The sequence below is a fragment of the Anopheles merus genome, chromosome 3R (genome assembly GCF_017562075.2).
Source record: "Anopheles merus strain MAF chromosome 3R, AmerM5.1, whole genome shotgun sequence".
Lineage (NCBI taxonomy): Eukaryota > Metazoa > Arthropoda > Insecta > Diptera > Culicidae > Anopheles > Anopheles merus.
The window spans coordinates 272,234-295,637 of NC_054084.1; the positions used below are offsets into that span (position 1 = coordinate 272,234).

The window sequence follows — 23,404 nt, forward strand, 5'->3', positions numbered from 1 at the left end:
CAGATTTAGCTTGTGTAATATGATGATCGTAAATACACGTTCTTTAATCCTGTCACGTTTCGGTTCACCTTGTTTGCTGGAGTAACGCCTTATTTACTTATTATGTGTGTTTCGAGTGTTTTCAATAAATGTGTCACAATTGCTTTTATATCTACGGTGTGGCCTGAACTCTTCCGGGTATGTTGTTATGGTATTGTTACCTGATTTGCTGAATGTGTTATAATGAATGTGTAGCAATAGTGTGGATTGGCTTTCCGAAGTGTGTTACAATATGTCTTTAGCTGATAGTGTGGTTTATAAGAAGTTCTGTATTGTAGATATGCTACACGTGCTTAGCTCTGCTCCATTACTGCTGCTTACATTAAGTAACAACGCTTACCATTGATCGAGCCCACGGTTTTGCCATCGTTAAGCGCCCCAAGCGCATCCAGATCGGCAATTGGAATACCCATGTAGTCAACTGATGGTTCCGTCCAACCGTTCATCCACTCGCCAGCATCATCGTACGCGTAACCATCGCCACCTGCACCGCCACCACCTCGCGCTCCCAGCAGCTGCTCCAGGGCCAGCGGTAGTGCAACGTCTGGATACATTCCATTTGGAGCGTAGGCCAACACATCGTTCGTCTGATCGTCCGGGATGTACTCGGGCAGGGGTGATAGTGGGCGGTAGGGATCGCGTGAATCCATCAGCGCAAGCAGCGAGAACACTTCGGCTGGTGACAACTTACCCGTACTGCGCTTTAAGCTGGAACGAGAAAATGGCAGGGAAAAAACTCACATGAGTGATATTGCTTTTGGTTATAATTAATAATTAATCCCACTAGGGGATTCAAAGAGCCTTTTGAAGATGGAAGGGATACGCCAGTTGTGTGTTAAATAAAATCACATCACGAACAGCTTTCAAGAGCTGCCCTCAGCTTTATGCTGGCTTGGGTTTGCATTAATGTTCCTGAAAACATGAGCTTATACTGACACTACAGCTCCACTTGAAACCATCGAAATTAATTACCAGCATTGTAATACAATCACTGATAGGAAGTGAACACATAGGTATCAATCCCGCAAACTGGATTTGGAGGACGAGAACGACAACGGGACGACATTGGACGTGGATTGCAAAGCTGCTTTAAAAACTTTGTACCAAAGATGATTCATTTTTACGAACAACAGGCGTGTAAGGAATCTTTCAACCGCATGTGTTTCTGGCATGTGTTAAGCTAAGCTTTAGCACTTCGTTCAATTCGTTCCATATAGTAAAAAAAATCTTCATCGCCTTGGGCAAAGCAATCCATCAATTCACTCCACAGGTGATCTTTCTAGACTGTCCTTCCCAACCCTCGAAAGTCCATCTTCCAAATGGTTCCTAGCTACAATCTGAGATCATCGATAAAAGTGACATTCTCTTTTGCAATGGATGGCACAAGGAAGGCACAACGACAACAGCAGCAGCAATGTGCCACTAAAAACTTGGTAGCCTTTCTGCCGAAATGAACATTTAATTCGATTGCCGAGTGGAGTGTGGTTCAATAATGGAATCCCGTAGCGTTATCATGTCGTGTTACGATGGGCCGACCAGAGGCCGACTGAAATGGCCGTACCTTAATTCAATTCTAGATTTGCTGTCCAGCTATCCACTGGCATTGTCACTGGAGCAATGATGGGAGCGATTCAGGGCAGAGAATGGGATCAATCGTCTTCGATCCGTAACGAGAAGAAGAGGGGTCGCGGCATACGCCCTTCCCACACATGAAAATAGGCAGTGTGTTGGACAGAAAGCACCTGCTTGGTTAGCACAGCCAATCATTTGATTCGTTAGCAACAAACTATTAGCTGGAAATGTGTTCACTCAAGTGTGCTTGCGTGCTGCTCTGTTGCAAGTTGACTCCGTTTTAATTAGGACATTCGACATCGTGCTGTGGCGTTGGTGTTGGAAAACAACAGTTAAGACGCTTCTTGGTGTGATAATTGATCACAGCACAACACACACCTTGCCAACCAATCCTTGGAAAAGTGCGGAAAGGTTAATGGGTTTAGTGCAAACACCGCTGTCAGCACTCGAAGCAATAGGGGCAGCTTGGATGCATGCAAGGGGAAGCTTGGGTCTTGAGATACGGAAAGCAAAACAAAAATGGCACCTTTTCCAATAACAAACTTTCTCCTCATAAGCACCATTGCCGTCATGCATTACGATAACATGTCTTTTAAGATATCTAATTACTGTACTGTGTAATTCAGTAGTGATGATATCTTTACAGATAAACACACAAAGCTGGCTATTGTAGGGTACAATCTGGGAGGGATGACGAAGAAGAAATGGGTGACCCTTTCGTGTCTCCCATAGAGGTTCATTAGTGTGATGACAAGTGTGTTATTCTCCATGAAACACACACACACACACACACACACACACACACACACACACACACACACACACACACACACACACACACACACACACACACACACACACACACACACACACACACACACACACACACACACACACACACACACACACACACACACACACACACACACACACACACACACACACACACACACACACACACACACACACACACACACACACACACACACACACACAATGCGGAACGTCTATTCGGTCACTGTAATCAAGAAATCTTTGTGTAGCCTAGCTGGTGCAGGGTTGAACTGTTCGTTTCTTTTTTGGTGTGGTGTGAATGACAACAAGTTGAACCTACAATAATAAGGATGAGGCATTTTGATAGAGAGATGTAAGTATCTATGGTACTTTTTATATTTTACACAACTTTCGAAGGATGTTTGCACTATACTACATTGTCAAATTCGCTCTCAAAAAGAAACACTCATGCTCATAATACAAAGCAGATCGATTTGTCATTTAATTGTATCCCGAATCGATGCCGCTAGACCGACAGATCGGAATAGCTTTCTGAGGGTATCTTTCCTGCTAGACGCACTTTCAAACTTCGATCCTCAAACAGTGCATTGATTCAGGAATAATTGCACCGTAAGTCCCTTGCGAGATATACAATCTTGTCGCATCTCAGGACACCGCTGTTACCTACACAAAGCCCACTGGTCTGTTGCCTCTGCGCCCCGACGCCAATAGTGTCCTGTTAACGACCTCACTTATCAACAGATTGATGAAACCCAATTACCAGAACGTGCGATATCAACGAGATGCATCAACAATGAGCGCGCGCGCCCTAAAGTCCTTGTCTGTCCGATGTGTTGGTAGGCAGTTTGCCACTATGACCTCCCATGGCAATGTTTTCACCTGTACAGGGTTCGAATGTCTGCATCCTAATGGAGCACCAGGAACTGGTTGTCATTCAATTAAAAAATCAATTCACAACAAGCCCACCGTATCATCGATCGTACCGCACCGAACCGTTACGCATGAGAAACGCACGAACGCGAAAAGCAAAATCGTTTCGCAACGAATAATTTAAACCCACGAGGTAACCGTCGTGAAATTGTTTCTTGCTTGTGCTTGCTTCCAATTGGAAAGAGTAAAGATTGTACAAACTCCTTACACATACACGCGCGCGCAAACACACCATGGCGTAAAGTTAGTTTTCGACGGGTTCGGTATACCGTCGTATGGTGTTTATTTTATATCCCTTAAGGGAGTTATTGTATTATTTTTTTTGTGTTTCTCAGGCATATGCTCCGATAAAAACGAGCATCAGTCGTGAAATTACAGTCATTTGCGGTGAAATCTGGAAAGCCAAAAGTCCGCTTACGAAAGAGCCATTGCTTAAAATTGCTTCCTGTGCGAAATAAAAATAAAATGTAACCGTTAATAGGAAAATCAAAAGCAAAAAATCGCAAATCAAAGGCAAGGACATTGATTGAGCGTTAGCAAAAACAAAACGTAATCCACTTCACGTTTGTACTGCATTTGTCATTACTCAGTAATCCGGCACCGATAGTAAAGCGCATAAGAAACCAACGACAAAAAACACAAAACAATTTTCTAATGGCGGTTATCGTTTTTGTTGCAAATATAGTGCAGATGTATTAAACTGCCATTAGCTTGAGCACGACAAATTAGTCAATTGTGTAACGAACGAAAATGTAAGTTGTACTACTAAATGGAAGCAATTTAAAACATTTACATAACTTCAAAAAACATTAGTACTAACGTTTTCTTATCCCATAAAAAATCCGCAAAAGCTAATTGCAATAGCTCCCTACGGAACAATTCGAGGTGCAAGCAGCAGACAAAGGGCATCAACCGAAATTACGCTTTTGGGTTATGGCGGGTTTTCTTTTCAACCACTTATGCAAAGCGTTATCAAAAACAGTAACACAGGTAGGTACGCAAACCGGGACTGAGAGGCGCAAAAGCTCCTCCTTGTGGCACAACATTTGATCAAGAGTGGCTACTAATAGTATTCTGAGCGCGTGTCACCCTCCTTTTTTGCCTCGATTACGTTTACCGCGTTAGCAGCTTCGGTAGTTTATTGTGGGAAAAGTGTTTTAAATTCTAAACCCAATGAAGGATATGAACCTAATTTAGGTTACCGTCACAGCAAGCGTAGCGGATTGGAAATTTCGAAACCATCTTTCGAGGTTATTCCCTTGAGGATTTCCATATGGAAATGTGACTCAGAATTGTCGGTTCGTTCCCACCTCCACCTGTTACACCCCCTGATCCATTTTTCCTCTCTCAACCTTGCCAACCTGTTGCTGCTAATTACATAATTTACGCGCTCACTTTCTCCTGTAATCGAGTTGCGATGCTACTACCGAACGCTAATGGTTCCTGCCCAGCCACCACTCAGAAAGTACGAACTACATTCCATCATGACAACCCCATCATCCTTCTTCTTCCTCGTGTTATCATCATCATCGGTTGCCAGCGCGCTTCTTCGCAGCGGGAATACTGCACTGTATTCTCGTCAACGCAACGGTTCGGTCAGGCGATGGATAATTAACTAACTCGCTAATTAGAAATGATATATCACCAGGTGGCTGAATAATTAGGCCTCGTTGTTCGACATTGGAATAAGGTAATAGGGAAGGAAACAAATGGCAATGCAATCGTACTGTTTGGTTACGCTGCTTCCATCCATCAGACTCAACGCTTGTGCCGATAAAGCTGTTTGGTTATGGGCAAGTGGCACAACCGGTCCCAATCCTAAACGTAAACCAAACTGAACTGGAGGATCCGGTCAGATAGATCAAGTGCACTCGATTTGGCTCGTTGGCGTTGATGGGAATCATAATTTACGATCGATCGAAGCTCGGGGGGAAAAGGGGATGTAAATATTTGTATTCCACTGGACCGGATCTAGCAGGGTATGTTATGATGGGTGAAGCAAGGAAGAAACGGAGAGCAACAGGGAATAGTAATCCTATTTGAGGGTGAACATACGCTTATAGTACGCTCTTCTTGTACGTACGAAACTGCACCAGTAAGAGGGCACAAATCGATCGCAAGTACCTTAGGGGAAAATTTGTGGTGTACTAGAAGATTAAAATCATGTTTCCGTATGTGTGGGAAGGGTCTATAAATTTATATTTGCTGCATTTAAAAACAAAACGCACAAATATCTTTAAAGAGAGCATCAACTTCAACTATCGGGAATAACATATCCCGGCAATGTGTAAAAGTGTGAAACCATGTGACCAATATCCATCATTTTGCCCAGCCGCGTACGTTGTGTGACTACCATAAACAGCATTATGTACATGCTGCAACGCCCTAAAAGACACTCGAGCGTGTGGACACCGTCTCGGATTGACACCCGGATCTAGGAGGAGGTGTAGTGGCATAAAAGGAAAATCACCCCAAGCACCAAGCACACACAACAAGAGAAAATGCATTTACTTACACCACTGTGGACGAGTTATGATGGTAGCCGCCATCGGTAGCACCATTAGTGGATAGAGAAGGACGTAGTACTGTGCTTTCTGTTTTCTCTTTATTTTGTTGCATTCCTTGAGTATGTCGTTCGAGATGCTTTTCGCCAACAACAGGTGGGACCAGTGGGAAGGTACAAAAAAGCAGCGGAACCAATGGAGAGGAGCGCTTGGCTTGCGGTCGGTTGCTTTGTTGATTTCCCCAGAGACAGAGACAGAGAGAGAAAGAGAGAAAGGAAGTTGGAGTATACTGTCGGTCAAATATAAAGAAAAAAGGCATTCACTGTTTTGTGTGATTTGCATTTTTGGGAAGAAAAACGACAAACAGCTCCAGCAAAAAATAACCCTCCGAACATTTGGCAACGACTCTTGACAGGATTGGGTGCATCTGCATGTACACCCTCTTCGTGACAGACAGAGGTGTCTAATTTTGTCCCATTTGCTTCCAACGAATGATGATTATGGGGCATCGCAAAGGAAAGGAAGCGTGTTAACTTTTCCCTGTTATAGTTGAACAAACCGAACGAAAAGGAGCAATTGGGAATTCATAAGGGATACATTCTAGAAGAGTTGAGTTTTGGTGTAAAGAAAAACTTTATACTTCAGACATGAACACAATAGCACTAACCATTAGATAATAAAGGCTTGCATCTGCAAAGTGATACGACCTCAAAAGGGAAAGCAAGAGATTTTATTTAAAAAAATACAACAACATGCAACACATTAACTAACATAAAGTATGAGCATTGAGCGTATCTATTATTCATTGTTCAACAATTCGCTCATTCCTGTCCATTGCAGTTTCATTTTACATCTCAACCAACCAGTATGTCAGGAGAAAATAATATTAATATTTCTAATCAATTACACACCGGCAGGTGAACGTGATTCCATTCACGCTCCATATTTACAGCACGGCTTTGTTTCTAACGCACGGTCATGCAAAGCGGCAACAACACCTATCCCAGCAACAACAACTAGTAGGTTGTTGCGAAATGGATGGAGACGCATGGTAGTTGTGGTGCTGCTGCTGCTCGAGCCAGGATTTACCAATAATGGTGCGTTTGTGCGCCTTTTGTGCAGACATTCCGGGGGCTGTGTTTTGCATATCTTTATCGGACTACCAGCAAAGTTCCATCCTTCCTGTCGCCTGTCGTTCGCAGCCTACGAGTAGTTGTATTAATTCGTAGCGTCTGTTTCTGACTTCGCGTTTGCTAACAGGGAGACTGCTTTTTTCTGCAACTTTCCATCATTTAATGAATTCAAATGAAGCTCTTAATTATCATCACCCAGCCGGCCAAAAAGGGAGAGATAATAGTTGTTTCGTGGAGCATTGCTCATGTTCCTGGTGTGTGTGTGAGTGTGTGTGTGTTTTTTTTAATTTACTCGAATTGTTTCCTGTTTCGTCCGCAGTCTTGATAATGGAACAACAAAACATTCAGCTCGTGCGTACACAATGGGGTCATGACGCAATGGAACGGATATAAAAGTCAATCATCCACAAATTTAGTGCCGTGATATGAGACTGGCACACAGAAGGTGCTGTAATTGGGTTGCCCAAACAACTGCTGACGTGTTCAGCGGCGTAGTACTGACGATTGTGACGAAATATTCCACCCCATCGGTGCGTTTGACGGTCATACAAAGCTTTGCACCAGTGAAATGCTCCCCAAAATCTTCAATACCCTCGAGGAAAGTTTTTGAGCACAAGGTTTGTGTTTTTCAGATTTGATGCCTACGGTGATGCTTGATACTGACGAAACATGTTCGCTAAAATCCTTGCGTATAAGGATAAGTTGCACCTGGAGACGAAGCTTAAAGCTTGTATGGATAAATCATGAGGTAAGGGGAAGGGGTGGCAGGTAGGGCAGATAACAGATCCGTTCAGGATCAAACAATATCAACAGGAAGAAGAAGAGAAGAGGCGAAAAAACATACACAACCACCGACATGTAGTAAAATCGGACGTTTTTGGGATCGATTTACTCGAAGTCTTTAAATTCTTCTACCAATGCCAGGCTATTGCTACCGTACCATATGGCTGCCACTGTGGAATGCGATCGGAATGCAAAATGTACGTCAGGCATTTGCGTCTCTTCTCCCATTCCCCCTCCAGCTTACCAGCATGTGCGCGAGAAGGTTCCTGTTGCTTATCAAAATGGTTCTCAAGCGATGAAGCGATAGAGGAAGAATTGCTGGTACCGCTGCCATCCAAACATTGCTCCCTTCGAAAAACGAAGCATCCGTAAAGCCTCTTTACTTGCTGCAGCCTACCATACATACGTGTGTGCGTATGAGTGTGTAGGAAAGCCACAGCATCGCAAGCGGCTACAAGCTACCGATGACAAGAATTCGATTTTATGGAACCTTTCCTGCCCTCCGACACAATTCGTTTCGCATTTAGGAGCAATATTTAAAATCCGTCACGCTTTCGCAATCTCTCTGTCTCTCTCTATCTATCTATGTCTCTTTCGTCCTCTCTCTGACTCTGCTGTAGTGAGTGCGGTAAGTTCAACCTTACTTCAGTTGAATGGCCCCAAAAGGAGGAAAAAGAGGAAGCTCAAGTTTTCGAGTGGCAGTTATCGTTTATTTCGAGCGTCGGGTTCGTTCGCACGATGGATAAGGAATGCTGGACTTTTAAATCTTGGATTTGCAACAAATTCACACACACACACACACACACACACACACACACACACACACAAACGCGCATACACAAACACAAAGCTATGGAGACACTTTAACATACTTTTGGACAGTCGTTTTTTTTTGGTAATTGGTACCAAATGCTTACTCATCAGCTTGATGACAGTGATATCGCATCGAAACGAATATTATCTTCTTTAAACAACTTATGCTGCAGCTCCCTCACTCTGAATGCTTTGCTGATGAAAGCAACACGCTGTCGACAGCTTAAATTACAGCAATAACAATTTTGCATTCATGACACACGCTTGACACGCGCTCGTTTGCATTGATTGATTCTAAACAATTGCGCTGGGGCATCAACAAATCGGCGCCTCGCTCTGTTTTCAGATGCCGATTATTTGCATCAATTTGCATCACTTATCCGCCGCGTTCGGTTCGGTTGGCTCCATAAGCTTTAAGGATAGGACAGAAGACAAATAAAATAACTATCAACTATCGCTTCCACGTGGCGAAAGCAGCGTCACTACTTGCTAATGATGTTTCACGGTATAAATCAACGTCCGGATGTTTGTATCGTGTCGAAACGAGAGGTTGGCTTCAAATTGGTTTCTTAGTACACCGCTGGAGTAGAGTTTTTGAATTTCATAACATTTTTCATATGTTTTGTCTCCCTCCCATCGGATGAGATGGGAATCAGTAAACATAGTGTTTTCTTATTTTCGTCTCGCACTGCACCACCACACCATATACAGCGATAAGGGCAGCACACTTATCACCTACTGTGCGCTGCTCGGAAGATTATTAATATTAATGCGATCTGCATCCCATATTTTGCCATCATGGGGCCATCCCCCATCTTACAGCTCTGCATATCATTGACGAAATGTGGGGCAGGGCATATGAGGGGGGAGATAATATGTTTCCCTTTCCTTTTTCAATCCAGCATAAATCAGACTCTTCTAAAGAATTTTGTTCAATGGGGCGTATGAAATAAAAAAATAAACCGAAAACTTTCGACGAGCTAGCAACAGTGTCAGCTCAGGGGTCAGTCAACAAGGACAGCGGTGAGTGCGATCTGTTCGGTCACATTTGTTCGAAAGGACGTTTGACATATTTTGCTCTTGGAAAGCTACGAACGAACGAAAGCAACAAAAAGAATACAATTTCAGCCCGCAACTAGGTGGTGAAATGATTGACGTCAATTGAATACAGTATGACACAGGGTGGCAAAGAAAAAGAGTATTTTGAGTATCGCCGTCCTTTGGTGACCTAATGCCGCCTGCTCGGAGGGGGGCTCTCCCGAAAATAACACGTCGGACGATTACACACGCAAATCTGATTGTGCGGAAAATCATTGAGCAAAACGCATTGAATCAATAAAGCTTTAAATTGGTAGTTTAGATGCATAGCTTACATACGTGTAGTACGATTAAATTATCATAAAATTGAGAAGAATAGTTTCAGCAAAAAAAAGTATTTCAGTCCAGGAAAAAGCTAGTGTACGCCATCGAGTTGTGACTTAAGGAACTTGTAATGAAATCGAAGGGTACAACGATGCCACTCGAGCATTGTGTTTGGCGATTTTTGCACAGTTTCTTCTATGTTTGTTTCCGATATGCCTCTTTCACTACCGAGCATCACCTCCCTCGAGAAAGCAAACGCACCGTACAATTTATTGACAAACGATGCCGTACCGCACGAGGGCGTCTGTGTACCATTTGTCCTTACGATGTCCCAGTGGTCGAGGTTTGTTTTGCTACTGATTGAGGCTAATGCTAAGGACAAGCAAAGACAAGCAAGACCAATCCAGGATGGTTGTACAGCAACATCGATTACTGACTTTATAGAAAATGTTACATCACGATGCGAGCCATAATTCTCTTGGCATTGTCTTTGAACGACATTAAAGATTGGAAGAATATCGCATAAAATCAATTTAACTCAATTCAAGTGACTGTAGGAAAACGGTCACTTTATGCAAAACAAGATGCTTAGCTTTCTTTAATGCGAAAAAAATTGGTTAAGAGACGTGGAAAAGGAAACTGTAAGAGCTATTTTCTTGAGGTTGAAGCTAACGATTGGTTAAATGACTATTTTTATCAGCCATGGGAGATGAATCTTTCCACCTAAATGAAGCTATGTTGGGTAGTGGCAAATATGCAGTAATTTAGTGTATCTGTTTTTCTAACAAATCAGCAAGTTATTTATGAAGAAGTTATATGTTAGTAAGTTATATGAAGAAGGATAGTTATGCCTTAATTTAAAGAAATAAAATAAATTCATTCCGAAATGTATCAAATCATTATTTACAATTCAACCAAAACTCGAAACGGAAGCAATTAATTATATGAAGCCAATGTTCCACCACTAAAGTAAGCCATTCATTCGGCAAGCGGTATCACTTAACTCGAGCAACAAACCATCTTGCAAGTACGAGGCAAACCCACAGCCAATTCGAACTATTGTTAAAAATTCGTTTAAAACTTTCTCTCCGCAAGATAAATACTACCACCTGCACTTACCGCATCTGATGGGAATACGATTTCGCCGGCCCAGTTGCCAAAGTACGCTTCTTCCGTTCCGTACCGTAGGCACCGCCAGGGCCGTGCATTCTCACCGGGTACCCACCGGACACTGGTCTGCCGATGAACAGAGGATTGTACGGCGAAGGTTGACGGCTCAGCAGGTTCTGCAGTACGTCGTACGTCCGCTGTTGCTGCTGTTGCTGGTTAAACCGGTCGAAAGGACCCGGCTCGATGGGTGCATCGAACAGTTCCAACGGATACGCCATCCCCGGCAGCGGTACGTCCACATCTTCCCACACTCCATTCTGGGGAATCGAATTACCGGAAAAGTCGTTCCGAAGTTCGGCCTCCCGATAGAGCAGCGGGTTCACTGGAAAGAGAAAGAAGCGGGAGAGAGACGAATGGAAATCAGTTTGAATTGCACAGGAAGCAAACCGAGCGCCGGCAGGTGAGTTACACTTGCAATGAAGTTTCGCTAGACAATCATCATTTAAATCTTCGCCTACCTCCACGTTTCTGAGGGTTCGATGGACCGGCCCGGTCGTCGCCGTACATAGCATCGTCCGTAGTCAACCGGTTCAGTCCCGGGGAAGCCGTAACTTCCCGATGGCCTGCAATGCAGTTCAGAGTATAAGAAGGAAGAGAGGATACTTCAGTTCCATGGAGACTTTAACTCATTCATTATCGACAAAATCATGCTAACTGATGTGAATTGGAATTGGATTGTGAATTTAGTAAAATAGAAACCAAACAAGTATTACAAGACTTTGGTATAAAAATCTCAATTCAATTCCAAATACCCGCTTTCTGTTTTAGTAAAAAGCACAGATTTGAGCTTCAGGTTGCAGCTCATTAAAGGCGGGATAGCTACCGTTGTAGATGCTGCAGGGCCAATGCATATTTAATGTAATATTTTATCCCAGGATCAAGAGGCAAGGTCAGAGCCAACAAAAACGGCACGTCGTCAAAACATCGTAGCGAAACCAAGCTCTGCAAGGGCAGCTTGTAGCGAAAGGTGTTTGCATCGTTGTATTGTTTTTTATGAAGTTAATTTTATCCTCTAGAACATAGATAATTCCATCTTTGTGGTCTAATTTTGGAGGGCTTAATGCGGTATCGTTAAATCCATGACGTCGTTGTAAAGCTTGTAGGGAAAGCTATTCGTTTTATTCATTGATAATAAGAGTAGATAACACCGTGTTATCTTCGAAGGTATTTTATTATCGCATTCGACCATATCAGCAGCAATTCTGAAGAATGATTGGTTGCGGTTAAATGGGGAAAATTACACATTACCACATTTTAAAAGTAGTAATAAATATATCGATTATTCGAACAGCCATATTTTATTACCAATGACGCACCAATATTATAAAAGCTATAACTGTGTTCCATTTTATAATTCTCTCGTGGAAAGAACTTAGTGTTCTGGTGCAGGTGTCTCCGGCTCGGGTGTGGGTTCCTCTGTGGGTACCTCTGTGGGTTCAGGTGTAGCACCCACGTTAGGTGGTACTGGGGCTTCCTCTGCAACCGGAATCAAATTGCCATTGCAAGTCTGTTCAAGCTGTAGCAATCCCAGCTGCAGCGCGGACCTCAACATCTGCTCGCCCAACGTCATGCAGTTGATGTAGTTCAGGCGAATGTTCTCCAGCATGTTGGAGAGCCCAGCGACAGCATCAAGCACTTCGCTACCGATGTGCGTTGGGTAATCTTCTAGCCGGAACACGCGGTTCTCCAGCTTCGAGATGATGCGCTGAGGATCGAAAAACACATTCTCATCGCGGAACTCCTCAAACAGTCCAACACCGACGTAACGCGCCTCGTCCGTGTCCAGCAGCTCGTAGAAAGCTTTTACGGTTGTTACGAGGGAATCACCGGCGTTGGTAATACAGGTACTGTAGGACACACCGGCCAGGTTCATGTTAACCTCAGCACTCTGGCGAAGGAAGCTCAGACACTGCTGATTGACGGAAAGCGGTTGGCCATTGATCTGTGTTATCAAATCCTGCTCCTGCCTGATGGAGGTCGCGAGGTAGTTACTCTTGATCATAATGATGTCTCTGTGGAATTCGTCGATTCGAGCAGAGCTCGCCATACGTGCATCCGCTACCTGGTTGATCACATAGTCCTGGATTTGACGGTACATCGGGTACACTTGGTACATCTTATCGATCACAGCCACCGTTAGTGGACGCTGGGCCCAAGCAACCTGCACAGCATCATGTTTGGAAAAATGTTACAAAACTAAACTTTAACTCAATTTCTTGCCACTCAAAGTACTTACGCTTGCAAAAAGCACCACCAAAAGAAGCTTCATTTTGAATGTTTTAAAATCTCGTCAACAACTTGTTGCTTCTAGGAATGGATATCTGTGAATAACTTCCTCAGTCTAGTGAAACAGGCTCTTTATACGGTGCCGTAGGTTTCGAGATTCGGCATCCAAATCAACAACTTTATCGTTTACGAATTATCGTGCGCTTATCGATTTGGGTTTAATCTTTGCATTTTAGATTTTTATTGACTGATAAAACAAAAATCAGTCGCGAAAGGTGTTTTGCAGTCGCAACACCACGATGTTACAGCTTTCGATACACGGATTATTTAGAATTGCACACGGTCATGCTCGTACATGCTCTGCCCTCACTGGAGGTCTGGTCACGGATGTCTGCTAATCCAAGGGCAGGAAGTCGCGGATTACAACGTTTGCCAGAGTGAGAGTATGAGGTTTGCAAAACAATTCCTGATATTTGGACGGCAATGTTGCGACATCTTTATTGCAATGTCTGGAACCCGTCTCCAGGGTTCTCTGAAAATGGACTGTTTTGGCGCTATTGCTAAAGATAAATGGAACGAAAACAATAATTCACTCAGTGAGGCCACAGACCAAACTCAATTTTACAATATATTCCAGATAGCTTGCTTTCTTCTATCAAGGGAAGCTACACACTCACGCCCAATTTTAAAAATCAATCAATCACAATTTTTGAATTATGCGCCAACATGTGTGCGCCTGCATATGTCGACCTTCGGCAAATTTCCAACAAGGTGCGAAAGGTGTAAAGAACGCAGGTATGGTAGACTTTTTCGCAAGTAGATGGGTTCAAATCCGGTGTGGTTTTAGGTCCAGCGGGAATCCACCTTGAAAGCGTGGAAAGTTTCAGCTGCTAACGGCTGAAGGCAAAAACAGCAAAAAAAGATCAAATGGAACTTTTGTAAACTTTGTTTCGCTTCACATGATGGATCTCCATTTTTTTCTGGAAGCCTATTTATGTGTGTTACATTTGTTACAAGCATCACCTATTTGTAGAAGACTTCAAAGCATTTTCCTTTTATTTATGACAGCTGCCTGTTGGTTAGTATAAAATTGAATGATACAGGGAATCAAATTTCGCTGCTCCTTAAAGCTCTCTCTATCTACGCAGCCACTGTCGTCGTGGGAATAGGTTCCTCTAGCTGGCCCAGGCACACCTGAGCAACCTGAGTGCGGGCAATCTCCAGCACACTTCGGAGCAGCTGCATACCACCATCCAGACATTCGTCGTAGCCCGTCTTTACCTCCTTTAGCTCCTGCTCGAACTCGACTATCATATCGAACAGCTCGGTGGCGATAAAGGTCGGATTTTCGCGAAGTTCCTCCAACTTTTCGGACAACTTTTTCATCAGCTCTGCCGGGGCGTGGAAAATGTTCTCTCCTCGAAACACCCCAAACAGTCCACTGCCCGTATACTGTGATTCGTCCTGCTGAATCGTCTTGTAAAACTCCGACACAATACCAGCCAACGAATCGTCCACCCGTACGATACAGTTAGTGTACGAAACGCCAACCAGGTTCACGTTCATATCGACGCTGCTGCGCACAAATCCGAGACACGTTCGATCCACTGTTTCCGGCTGCCGATCAAGAATCATCAACACACCCAGCTCCTCTTCGATCGTGTTGCGAACGTACTGATCTTTTGAGGTAAGGACATCGGTATGGAAGTTGAAGATAACCTGGGAGCTGTTCAGCCGTGCCTCTGTCAGCTGGTTGATGGCATAGTCCTGAATTTCTCGGTAGCGCGGTTGCAGCTCCTTCAGCGCGCTCATCACTTCGAGCGAAGGTTCTCGCTGGCCTAGAGCCAATCCGAACAACGGAACTAGCAAAACAAACACTGCCTTTACCGACATTTTGAACTGGGGAGAATTTGTGCGCTAGGAAACTGATAAAGCGTTATGGTGAGCGTTCGATGATGTCTACTTGGATTATAATGCGTTCATCGGCTACAGTTCATTTTATAGTCAAATATCGGGCATCTCAGTTGGCCTATCGTGCATTATTCAATTCACATGGAATTGAATTTCTTTGTGCAATATTCAATCAATGCAATCAGTTGTATTCAGATGCAACGCCTTATCAGGATGGCAGACTTATCAATTCATCAGACGCAGATCGGACAGGTGGGCTTGGTTTCTGGGTCAATTTGTACTTGCGTATCGCTCCTTGCTGTCATGCGGGATTTGCAATTTGACACGTGCAATCTTGAGGAAGGTCTAGTTGATTCACACACTCCGGCTTCAGTTCAATAACACCTCCACCATCTTTGTGTGTGTCAGTTGCAATTAGCTCAGATCTCCCTTGTGTATTGTTTTGAAATCATGTACGATTGCAAGGATATTGGAACGTAAGTGCAGTGGGAGGACTGCTCCACGCAATGGTGGTGGCTTTACTCTAACACCGCGGCAAGTGTCGCGATAAGCGATAAGGTAGCCAATTGAGTAAATCACCGGAACTAGGCTGGCCGTCGTCGTGATTCACAATCGGAGGGATCTTAAAGTCTGTACCGTTCTCGGCCGTGGTGAGTTTTTGCGGTTTGATAGCAGATCTAAGTGAGGGAGGTTGAGCTTATCAGTCAGACGAAACCGCGTAGTCGAGGTTCCAGGAAATTCCAGGAAAATGTTTGTTTCTTATTCATGCTATAAATATAAGAGCATGTCAAACAGTTTATATATTTGAATTGCGCTTTGTCAAACAATCAAATGTCGCTTTGTACTTAAGAAAAAAAAGTAACAAAATAAGATAGCTTACTATGCACACTTATTCCAGCACCAGGTTTTACATGGTTTAATAACATGTTGCAGAATAAAGCCAAAACAATGCTGTCTTTCATCTGAACTCGTACTTGCATTCCACAAGGTCTCAATCCTGCTACGTCCTCTTCTGCACCGTGGATAGTTTGACGGTGTCGCAGACTTTTGAATTCTGGGTCATTGTAAATTACTTCGTCTTCTGTACTTCTCAGCATGTACCGTTTGTGTGCTGACCAGCTCCGCCATCCGTGAAACGTGGAACCGGAGCGCCACAAAGTCCCAACGACTGATGCCGACGTATCGCAGCAACGATGAACGCGGAGAGCCCGACAAGCACATTGCTGTGAAATTGGGAAAGTTTGCACCATGAACCGAAATTCTTGCACGGCAAAAAGAGGCCGGAAAACACGTAGAAATAACCAAGGCAGAAGGAAGGAAAATCTATGTACAAAAAACTGACCCAAACCCGACACACCAGTACCCGCAGTGGTGTCATTTGAGGTGCTTCTTCTTGGAGTTTGTTTGAGCAGCTTGAGTCAACTTTCAGTCACAGCCGGAGAAAATTGTCTGGATGAGTGAGGGGTATCATGAAGCAAAGTTGTGGTTTGCGGTGGTGGTGTTGAGTCGTTGGGATGATTGTTTTTCTAGTTTACGTTTGTTTGTTAGGGGCGTAGAGTATGAATCCAACATTGAGGATGAGCGTTGAAGCTCGAGATAATTGATGAAAAGAAAAGTCTATGCGAATTAAATTTCAATCAATTGGGAAATGTTGATTTTTGAGAAAAAATAAGTGTTTTTTAACGTAAATATATTTCATACCGTATATTCTAGATATATTACCAATACATATCGCTTTGAGCAACATTTTAGTTATGAAATGTAATAGTTTGGTCATACAGAACAGAAACAATATATCAACATTCATCACGGAAACAATCAGAATCAAGAACATGGCACGTCGATTAAGAAGCCGTACGTTCTAGGATTCCTACGCTTCGCAGACACACGCATCAGGTTCGACTCCGCAGCCACTTCAAACTGCACATGCGGCAACTGAACAACGTACCACACCAAAGCACCAAACAACACTCGGCTGCACTAAAACTTTTTCCGCAACAATCGATTGAGCAAATACGATAAAACATATCGTACACTCTTGACTGTGATATGATTGTTTCGTAGTGCCGGGATTCCACGATTGCGCGCTACTTTCGGCACTGAATGGCAACAAATCTTATTACTCCGGAACGACGACTTGTAACGTGAGCCCACTCCACATCCTACTTACACCGATTAGAGAGAGTCATTTATAGATTAGAATTAAAAAGCACCGATTGAACAGACATACAAGATTAAGGTGGCAGTAAAGTGGCGCTCTCTGATTTAGTACATCCCCGTTTTCAATTGGATGAAGAGTGTTTGTTAACAGGAAGATGACATCTCTCGTGCCGATCAAACACTGCCATAAAGGTTTCTAAAGCAGTCTTTTGATAGGCAGTGATCTAATCTGACCGAGTTAGATTCGATGCGATCGGTTATCGTGATATGTGACACTTTCGCGTGTCGACACCTTGCTATCGATTTTCTGGCCATATGCTTTCGCCCAGACCCGATGGAGCATCAATCATGCGCCACTTAACTTCTAATTATGCAAAAGTGCAATTCCTTTTTTTCCTACGTCATCCTTATCGCCTAACTATAGCAATTCGATAACAGAGTTATCTTCTCAGTCCGAGGGAAAACTTCTTCCCGTGTCTGCAAAACCTTACGGCATTTCGACGATTTCGGGGCGTGTGACAGTTGATTAGAATTCCACGTCAGTGTGTGGCAAAGAAAAGGTAGGAAGGCAATGAGGCTTGCGTACACTAGTACGGTGGCCATCGCGCGTGGACAGTACTCGAAGGGCTACTATACGCCAAACGCACGCGATAGTAGAGGATGATGAAGTACTTGAAAACTAATTCCAAGTTGGTATAAAAACTTCGAAGCTTTCTGAACTCGACCAACAGAACCAGCCAGGCAGGAGGTGTAATAGCAACTCGTTACGCTAGCGATCGACCACAAGGCATCACTATACAAATTTCAGAATGAAAGCCTTCACCTTTACGGTTGCCTTATTCATGGGCGTTCTCAGTGTAAGTTTTTCTTCATTCCGCTTCTGAACGAACTCGATACAAATCGTTAAACGTTTTTTTGCTCCTCGGTACAGGTTTCGTTAGCACAACGTGAAACATCTCTTAGAGTCATCGATGCGCTACGCGACCTCCATCCCGCTTACAAGCAGCTGCGCGATGTCGTCGTCCAGGCAGTGGCCGGAGCGAAACTCAACAGCTCAGAAGTGATCTTCAAGTTCAACATAGACATTGCATCGCGCAAAGAATCGTTCATGCAAACCGCCATCAAGACAGAAGCGAACGTTTTGCGACAGGTGAACGGACAGAGCATCAACATCGATACCAGTTGTCTCGGGTTTTTGCGCCAAAGCGTCGACGTGAACATGAATCTTGCCGGTGTATCCTTCACCAACTGCCTGAACAACGTTGATGCTTCGCTTGCATCAGAAATCACGCGCGTGTACGCTGAGCTACAAGTGAACGAAACATCATTCGTGAATCTGAGCGTGTACGATGTGTTCCGTGGCCAGAACGTGTTCGTAAACCCGCAAACCATTGTCGATCGGTTGGTGGAGAAGCTGTCCTCGCTGCAGCAGGCTCCGACCGAACTGACCGAGGAGCTGGCCCTTCTGGTTGAAGCGTTCGAGGGTCGGCTGGGTGAGGTGCGGGCGGCTTACACCAGTTGCCTGACGATGAACGACCAGCTGCTACAGACCACACTTGGCACGGTGCTTACGCAACTGCAACAAATCTGTCTCGGATCGTTACTGCCGGCTGCTTCTACCTCGGAACCAACGGAGGAAACTGAGCAAACGGAACAAACGGAGCAAACCGAGCAAACGGAAGCAACGGAAGAGACAGAATCTACCGAACCGGCCTCGGAACCAGCGCCCGAAATTCCAACCGAAACGGAAGTGCCTCCCACTGAAGTGGCTGAACCGGAACCACCTACTCCAGGTGTAGTTTATAGAAATGCATTGTAAGGGGAACCAATGTTCATCGAAATTGACCAATAAAAGTAAAGAATTGTGTTGTTCAGTCTAAATTCTTTCTTTGATTTTTATTACCCAAACAACCATAACGCGCTTCGATCTGCCTTCAAAACCATTAGAAGTTTGGTTCTCGGTGACTTTTTGAGAATCGAATCGAACCTCTGATAGGATGAGATTCGAATATCGTAGAGATCCTTAAGCCATTCCATCATTTAAATATACAGGCGATCCCCGAGATACACGGTACCTCTTATACGCGGATTCGGAGATAAGCGGTTTTCCAAATTTGACAGTTCTTTGTGACATCCCTTGTGAAATACCAAATACCGGATATGGACACATCCGTTATGAAATACCAAATAATATCCGTATTGATAACAAATAATAGAGTGGAGCAGTAGTAATACTCTATCAATAAGTATGTCGAGACTGTAACATTGTACGTAACGAAACGTCTTTTAACGATACGCAACGATATAGCACGTGGCAAGTGCTTTCGCAACAATAACAAAGGTTTTAATTGTTCGATTTTTAAAGCTGCTGAACGAAAAGAGCAAACATTGTAGAATAATCAATCATAATAAAGGTTTAACTAACATCTATAAATGTTAAGTATTGCGCTTAAAACTATTGTTTACTATTGATGTATGTTTATGTGGTATAAAAAGAAGCGTGTGTTAACATAAGTTTTCTATGACATCATGCATTCCGACTAAAAGTGCATCGTAATGATATGCGCTCGATTTAAAAATATATATGACCTCTACTTGCAACAACCTCAACCGTGCATCACGCCACACCATGATTGATACATTCAATTCGATGATTGAACGTTGTCTTCCGCTTTATCGATCAACTTTGCATACTTGTTTGGTGTTTTGTTGGTCATAGTAAGCGATGATTTGGGTTACACCACTAGGAAATTGTTTGTGCAGTTGGGAAAAATACCCTTCTTCAAGTACGGAATAAAATTTCTTAACTTTTTCCGAAACTTCCGATTCAATTATCGTTATTTCGTCGAGATCTATCACTGTGCAGCTTATCATTAATTCTACCTTAAAGTACCTCACGATACCATCAGCTTGCCCCAGAGATAAGGGGAGCTGTTGATCACTTGAACTTGACTTTTGAGATAATAAAAAACAGGTAGCCCCGCGTCACGGCGATATAAAACAACTGAACGTAGTCCCCTGTCGGTTCATTCACTTATTGCCACTGGAAGAAGGCAGACCAGCTGAAACAAACATTCGGCTGAGGGTGTAAAACTGCAAGACAAAATGAAGGGACTGCTTCTTCTAGCAGCCTTGTTGTCGGTAGCCATATTGGTGAGTAGAACCACTTCACTTCTAAAACAGCTGATGAAATGTGAGGTATGTTCCCTCTTCTTATCGTAGGCCACCGTTGCTGATCGGGCAGACACGATCAATCTGTTCAACCAGTTAAAGCGCGTCAAGAAGGGTCGCATGCTTGGTTCTGATGAGGACTTTGTATCGCTCGTCCAGTCACAGCTATTGCTGGCCGAAGAAGAGTACGTCCGCTCGTCCATAAATGGGGAGTCGTCGATTCTGCAGGAACTGTCCACCGCGGAAGCGCAGGCAAGTGGTCCGAACTGTGTAGACTTTATCCGCCAGAAGACGGCACTAATGCTGAATCTAGCTGGTGTATCGTATGCGTCCTGCCTGAGCCGTGTCGATGATGCGTTTTTTGAAAAGCTGTACGATGTAACGAATGGTGTGGTATCGCGCGAACAGTACGATCAGGCCAACATGCTTAACGCTTTCCGGGGTGAGAACATCTTTGTGGACATGGAACGTATTCGGGGCAAGCTGCAGGAGCGAATGCGTGCCACGTTCAAGCTGCCGACGTTGACTGCGGAATCGTTGCAGGAAATTCGCAGTGAGCTGGGTGAGGTGAAAGAACAGTTTTCAGAGTGCATGAAGGTGGCACGGGCCACACTGGATACTTCGCTCGAAGGCACTTCGAAGCAGTACAAGCATGTGTGTGCGAAAAAGCTGGAGTAAGGTGTGAAGTTTTTTTTTAAACTTTTATCACTGCTTGGTTCTTCGAATGTAATAAATTATTGTAAAAATCCAGCCACAAGGATTAACTGGAAAGTATGTGTAGCGAAGTATGGTGTATAATACAAAATGAAAAATATTGCGAATAAATAAAATGATAAATTTTAAATGACAAAAATATCTAAAATGTATCTAAGCGAATATGGATATATGTACTGTACTTCGTGAAATTCATATTTTCACCCACGATAAGCTCGATAATTGAAGCATGTTATCACAATATACTGTATTCAAAAGCTTCATTTATACCTCTTTGAAATGCGTTGAGAAGGATAGATATATAACAGTATGTTTTTTGGGGGTCGTTATCTAAGACCCTGAAACACGGCAACAACAAAAATGAAATATGACAAATATACATTAATGAAATACTTTCGGACACATGCTTCTGAATGGTTTGTTATACGCACCACCTCATGTGTTTTCCCATAAATGATACCGCGACTCAAACAAAACAAAACCAGACATTTTCAGAAAGAAGATAAATGCTTCCGTACGAATTTATTTCCCCTCTTTTGTAGCAGCTCATACTGTGACTAAAATAAACAATAAACACAGTTAAATACGCCCAAATATTAATCTTATGTACACACAGACCCTCGTTTTACTGTTCATGTGTGTTGAACCCATATAAAAGATCATCTCTTATCCAGTCTGCTCATTTAGTGTGTTATTCATACTGTGCCTAAAATTAAACCATGAAGAGCATCATCGTGCTACTGGCCATTGCTGGTATCGCTGCCGCCGGTCGCCCGGACACGGAAAAGGTCATCCAGACGTTTAAGGAGATCGCTCCATTGTACAAACCTTCTATACAGAAAGCGCAAATCATCATCAATGCGATCAAAGCCAACGCGACCAACCAGCTGGCTGAGCTTCATTTAACCATTATCGGCAAAAAGGAGCAATACGTACAGCAGGTAATTGGGCGCGAGGAATACATCCTGCAGCAAATTGGAGCGCAACGTAAAGCAGACCAGGTGTGTATGGGCTTCGTCCGTATGAGTAGTGAGATGACCGTCAACCTAGCCGGTGTGTCATTTACCAACTGCATCAATGCTGCGGATGATGCGATCAAAACCAAGCTGGAAGAGTACTACTCATATCTGGGCGATTACGAACAGCAATTGTCGCTGCTACGCCTGCTAGACGTGTTCCGGGGCGAGAATGTCTTCCACAGCCCACAGCCAATCCTTGCGCGATTGAACGAGAAAATGGAAGTACTGCGTAATAGTAGCAGCCTGATCACGGACGTCGAGGTGCAGTTCATGATCGACCAGGTGACCCAGGATATGGTGGGAATCCAGGATGCTTACGGCATATGTATGGAAAATGCATACGCTTTGCTGGGTCAGGGATTAAACATGTGTGAGTTGCAGCTGACGATGATATGTGGCGCAGCACTGACATGCGAGATTGGCAAAGGAATGGGCAATTTGTGCACAAGTCAGTAAGCGGATAGCCAGTAGCTAAAGAATATATAAGTTTATATATATCTTAAGTTGATTACGAATAAATAAATATCTGCTCATTGTCTGTTGAGTCAAACCAAGTATCGATTGTATTCTATTTATATTGCGTTAAGAGTAGTTCGTTTAATGCATGCAATCGGAGTGCCAAAAAGTTCTTTTCTTACATAACGCTGAAATGATGAGCATACCACTCGCATTTACACACAAAACTCCTAAAACACACCACTACATAGGAAAAAATGGAATTTTATATCAATTTTAAAGGAACCCTGTGGAATGAATGCATAAAATGCAACTACATTTAACCAATTTATACCAATCACAAGTAATTACTTTTCTTGAAAGTAATACATTTTAATTCGAACTAGAAAAAGATTAATTCACAGAGAGTCAGTTCAGTGCAAAGAAACATAAAATATGTTTGTGCTTTTTTACGCGAAAAATAAACTCAAATGAACGAATGAGCCTTAGACATTTTCCGGAAACAATGCGTTTGGCGGATGGATTTGGCCTTCCAAAAGGACGACAATAACACCAGCTCTGTAAATGTTTGTCTTTTTAACGGATATTTGTAATCCGAATATCCGTCAGTAAGATAAATCATTCCGTTGCGTACGTCCGATATGAC

General features: G+C 43.4%; 5 protein-coding genes across 7 annotated transcripts in view; 3 read left to right on the forward strand and 2 right to left on the reverse strand.

Moving 5' to 3' along the window:
* Positions 1-23,404, reverse strand: part of LOC121597164 — a 30,698-nt gene that overhangs the window by 3,050 nt on the left and 4,244 nt on the right. For 2 of the 3 annotated variants that reach the window (XM_041922741.1, XM_041922740.1), the window contains exons 3-6: positions 11,560-11,664; positions 11,051-11,423; positions 5,852-6,067; positions 380-747 (exon numbers count right to left, since the gene is read on the reverse strand). In XM_041922741.1, the coding sequence (XP_041778675.1) occupies positions 380-747; positions 5,852-6,067; positions 11,051-11,423; positions 11,560-11,664 (1,062 nt within the window). The remainder of the gene's footprint in view (positions 1-379; positions 748-5,851; positions 6,068-11,050; positions 11,424-11,559; positions 11,665-23,404) is intronic. The other variant, XM_041922742.1, reaches the window with a different exon arrangement.
* LOC121597168 lies at positions 12,377-13,453 on the reverse strand. The gene is made up of 2 exons (XM_041922747.1): positions 13,338-13,453; positions 12,377-13,262 (listed from the first exon to the last, which is right to left on the reverse strand). The coding sequence occupies exons 1-2, from the start codon at positions 13,368-13,370 to the stop codon at positions 12,474-12,476; spliced, it is 822 nt and encodes a 273-aa protein (XP_041778681.1). The 5' UTR covers positions 13,371-13,453; the 3' UTR covers positions 12,377-12,473.
* Positions 18,062-19,279, forward strand: LOC121597166. Its single transcript, XM_041922743.1, has 2 exons — positions 18,062-18,255; positions 18,330-19,279. The coding sequence occupies exons 1-2, from the start codon at positions 18,208-18,210 to the stop codon at positions 19,215-19,217; spliced, it is 936 nt and encodes a 311-aa protein (XP_041778677.1). The 5' UTR covers positions 18,062-18,207; the 3' UTR covers positions 19,218-19,279.
* LOC121597171 lies at positions 20,109-21,319 on the forward strand. Its single transcript, XM_041922750.1, has 2 exons — positions 20,109-20,551; positions 20,621-21,319. Exons 1-2 carry the CDS (start codon positions 20,504-20,506, stop codon positions 21,245-21,247), a joined length of 675 nt encoding a protein of 224 aa, XP_041778684.1. The 5' UTR covers positions 20,109-20,503; the 3' UTR covers positions 21,248-21,319.
* Positions 21,953-22,856, forward strand: LOC121597169. The gene has a single exon (XM_041922748.1). The coding sequence runs from the start codon at positions 22,003-22,005 to the stop codon at positions 22,756-22,758; it is 756 nt and encodes a 251-aa protein (XP_041778682.1). The 5' UTR covers positions 21,953-22,002; the 3' UTR covers positions 22,759-22,856.

Coding starts and splice junctions, on each gene's coding strand:
- LOC121597171 (XM_041922750.1), top strand. CDS start 20,504: ATGAAGGGACTGCTTCTTCTAGCAGCCTTGTTGTCGGTAGCCATATTG. Junction 20,552..20,620: donor TGTTGTCGGTAGCCATATTG/GTGAGTAGAACC, acceptor TTCTTATCGTAG/GCCACCGTTGCTGATCGGGC.
- LOC121597168 (XM_041922747.1), bottom strand. CDS start 13,370: ATGAAGCTTCTTTTGGTGGTGCTTTTTGCAAGC. Junction 13,263..13,337: donor TGGTGGTGCTTTTTGCAAGC/GTAAGTACTTTG, acceptor GATGCTGTGCAG/GTTGCTTGGGCCCAGCGTCC.
- LOC121597166 (XM_041922743.1), top strand. CDS start 18,208: ATGAAAGCCTTCACCTTTACGGTTGCCTTATTCATGGGCGTTCTCAGT. Junction 18,256..18,329: donor TATTCATGGGCGTTCTCAGT/GTAAGTTTTTCT, acceptor TCCTCGGTACAG/GTTTCGTTAGCACAACGTGA.
- LOC121597169 (XM_041922748.1), top strand. CDS start 22,003: ATGAAGAGCATCATCGTGCTACTGGCCATTGCTGGTATCGCTGCCGCC.